Raw genomic sequence first — 1603 nt, 5'->3', positions numbered from 1 at the left:
TGGTACAGGTTTCGTCCAGTCTCCCTCCCTCAATCCCATCGACACGTTCGAGTTCCTTTTCTTCGCGCTCTTCGGCCTCACAGACCCAGAGAGTTTCCCGCCCCTGGACCGCAGCCCTTACTGGACGATAGGCGAGTGTTTAGAGTTAGTAAGAGTTTTACGGCACTTGCAATACAATAAAGTCATATAAGTGCCGAAGATTAGAGGTGTTACAAGAGAGTAACAAACACAAAAAAGAAGGAGGGGCGATAAAGACGATAGGTGAGTGTTTGTGTGGGTCTTCGGGGCAATAGAAGCGCGAGGACACAATGATGGTTATTTAGTGTTTGGGTAAAGAGAAGCACATCGGCACAATAAAAGTGATTTCATGTTTGTCTTAAGAGAAACAAGTCGACGCAACAACGTTGATAAGAGGAGCACATCGACGCGAAAACAGTCATTTATTGTGAGTAAAGAGACGCACATCTCCACAATAAAACGGTGATTTCATGTTTGTCTAAAGAGAAGCATGTCGACGCAATAATGTTCGTTTGGTGATAGTAAAGAGAAGCACAACGACACAATGCCAGTTATGCTGTGTTAGTACAGAGAGAAACATGCCGACACAAAAAATGATGGTCATTTAGTGGGGGGTAAAAAAAAGGCACATCGATGTAATAATGGCCAATTTGAGTTTGAATAAAGAATAGACCCAGTACTTAATCGTATTAATGACCTGCGGCGATTTGGTTAAAAAAAACATCAACTGTCTGTCTTAAAATTCGAAATCTATGGTTTAGTCAAGCTCGAAGCTCTAGATCAAGTTCTAATGTCTCCAATCTCATGAAATGACATTATGACAGAGTTTTGATTTTGGTCTCCCTTTTGAGACCTTGCGTATTTTAACTCATTTAACTCAATGTTCTCCTTCTTTGGCCCCATGACATATTTGGAATCGCGATTTGGACACGCTTGCTCCTACCTAATATTATGATAAATTGTTTTGTTTGTTTTTGTTTTTTTAAAATTCTAATATTAAACGTTTTTTCAACGATTTATGACACATTAAGACATTGAGAGTCATTTTGAAAGCTGGTTTTGTTCTTTTGTTTTGTTCTTCTCCCATGTTCACTCAAAAATTGGAATAAATCTTACAAAATTGAAACAGAACCGTAAATTTAAAAAATACACCTGTAAAGACTTAAATCTGTTTCTTGACGCTTAGGCCTAATCTATCACATACCCTGTCAAGTAATGCGTCATTAGCACTTTTTAAAACAGCCAATATGGGGTTTAGAATGACCTCAATTTTGTGAGGTTGATTTTCGAAACTCATGTTTGTTTATGAAAGGGAAGAAATAGCAAAGTCGGTTGTTTGTACTTTGTTTCAGTGCTGATGAAGATTGTATTTGGTACCTACATGATGATCACATTCATCGTTCTCATCAACCTACTTATTGCCATGATGTCAGATACTTATCAGGTAAGTCTGTCTGTCTGTCTGTTTGTCTGTCTGTCTGCCTGTCTTCCTCTCTGTCTGTCTGTCTGTCTGTCTGTCTGTCTGTCTGTCTCTCTCTCTCTCTCTCTCTCTCTCTCTCTCTCTCTCTCTCTCTCTTTCTCTCTC

The 1603-nt window shown here is 39.2% G+C and overlaps 1 protein-coding gene across 1 annotated transcript in view; it reads left to right on the top strand.

Annotated features, from left to right (window-relative positions):
* LOC101846776 (short transient receptor potential channel 2) overlaps positions 1 to 1603 on the top strand; it is a gene marked incomplete at its 3' end in the record, with an annotated part of 7922 nt that overhangs the window by 4274 nt on the left and 2045 nt on the right. Inside the window, 2 exon segments of the mRNA XM_005110750.3 lie at positions 1 to 131; positions 1371 to 1462. Coding sequence (XP_005110807.3) covers positions 1 to 131; positions 1371 to 1462 — 223 coding nt within the window.

Source organism: Aplysia californica, unplaced genomic scaffold (genome assembly GCF_000002075.1).
Source record: "Aplysia californica isolate F4 #8 unplaced genomic scaffold, AplCal3.0 scaffold00939, whole genome shotgun sequence".
Classification (NCBI taxonomy): domain Eukaryota; kingdom Metazoa; phylum Mollusca; class Gastropoda; order Aplysiida; family Aplysiidae; genus Aplysia; species Aplysia californica.
Note: the sequence above shows the minus strand (reverse complement) of the source record. Positions and strands in the feature narration are given on the sequence as shown.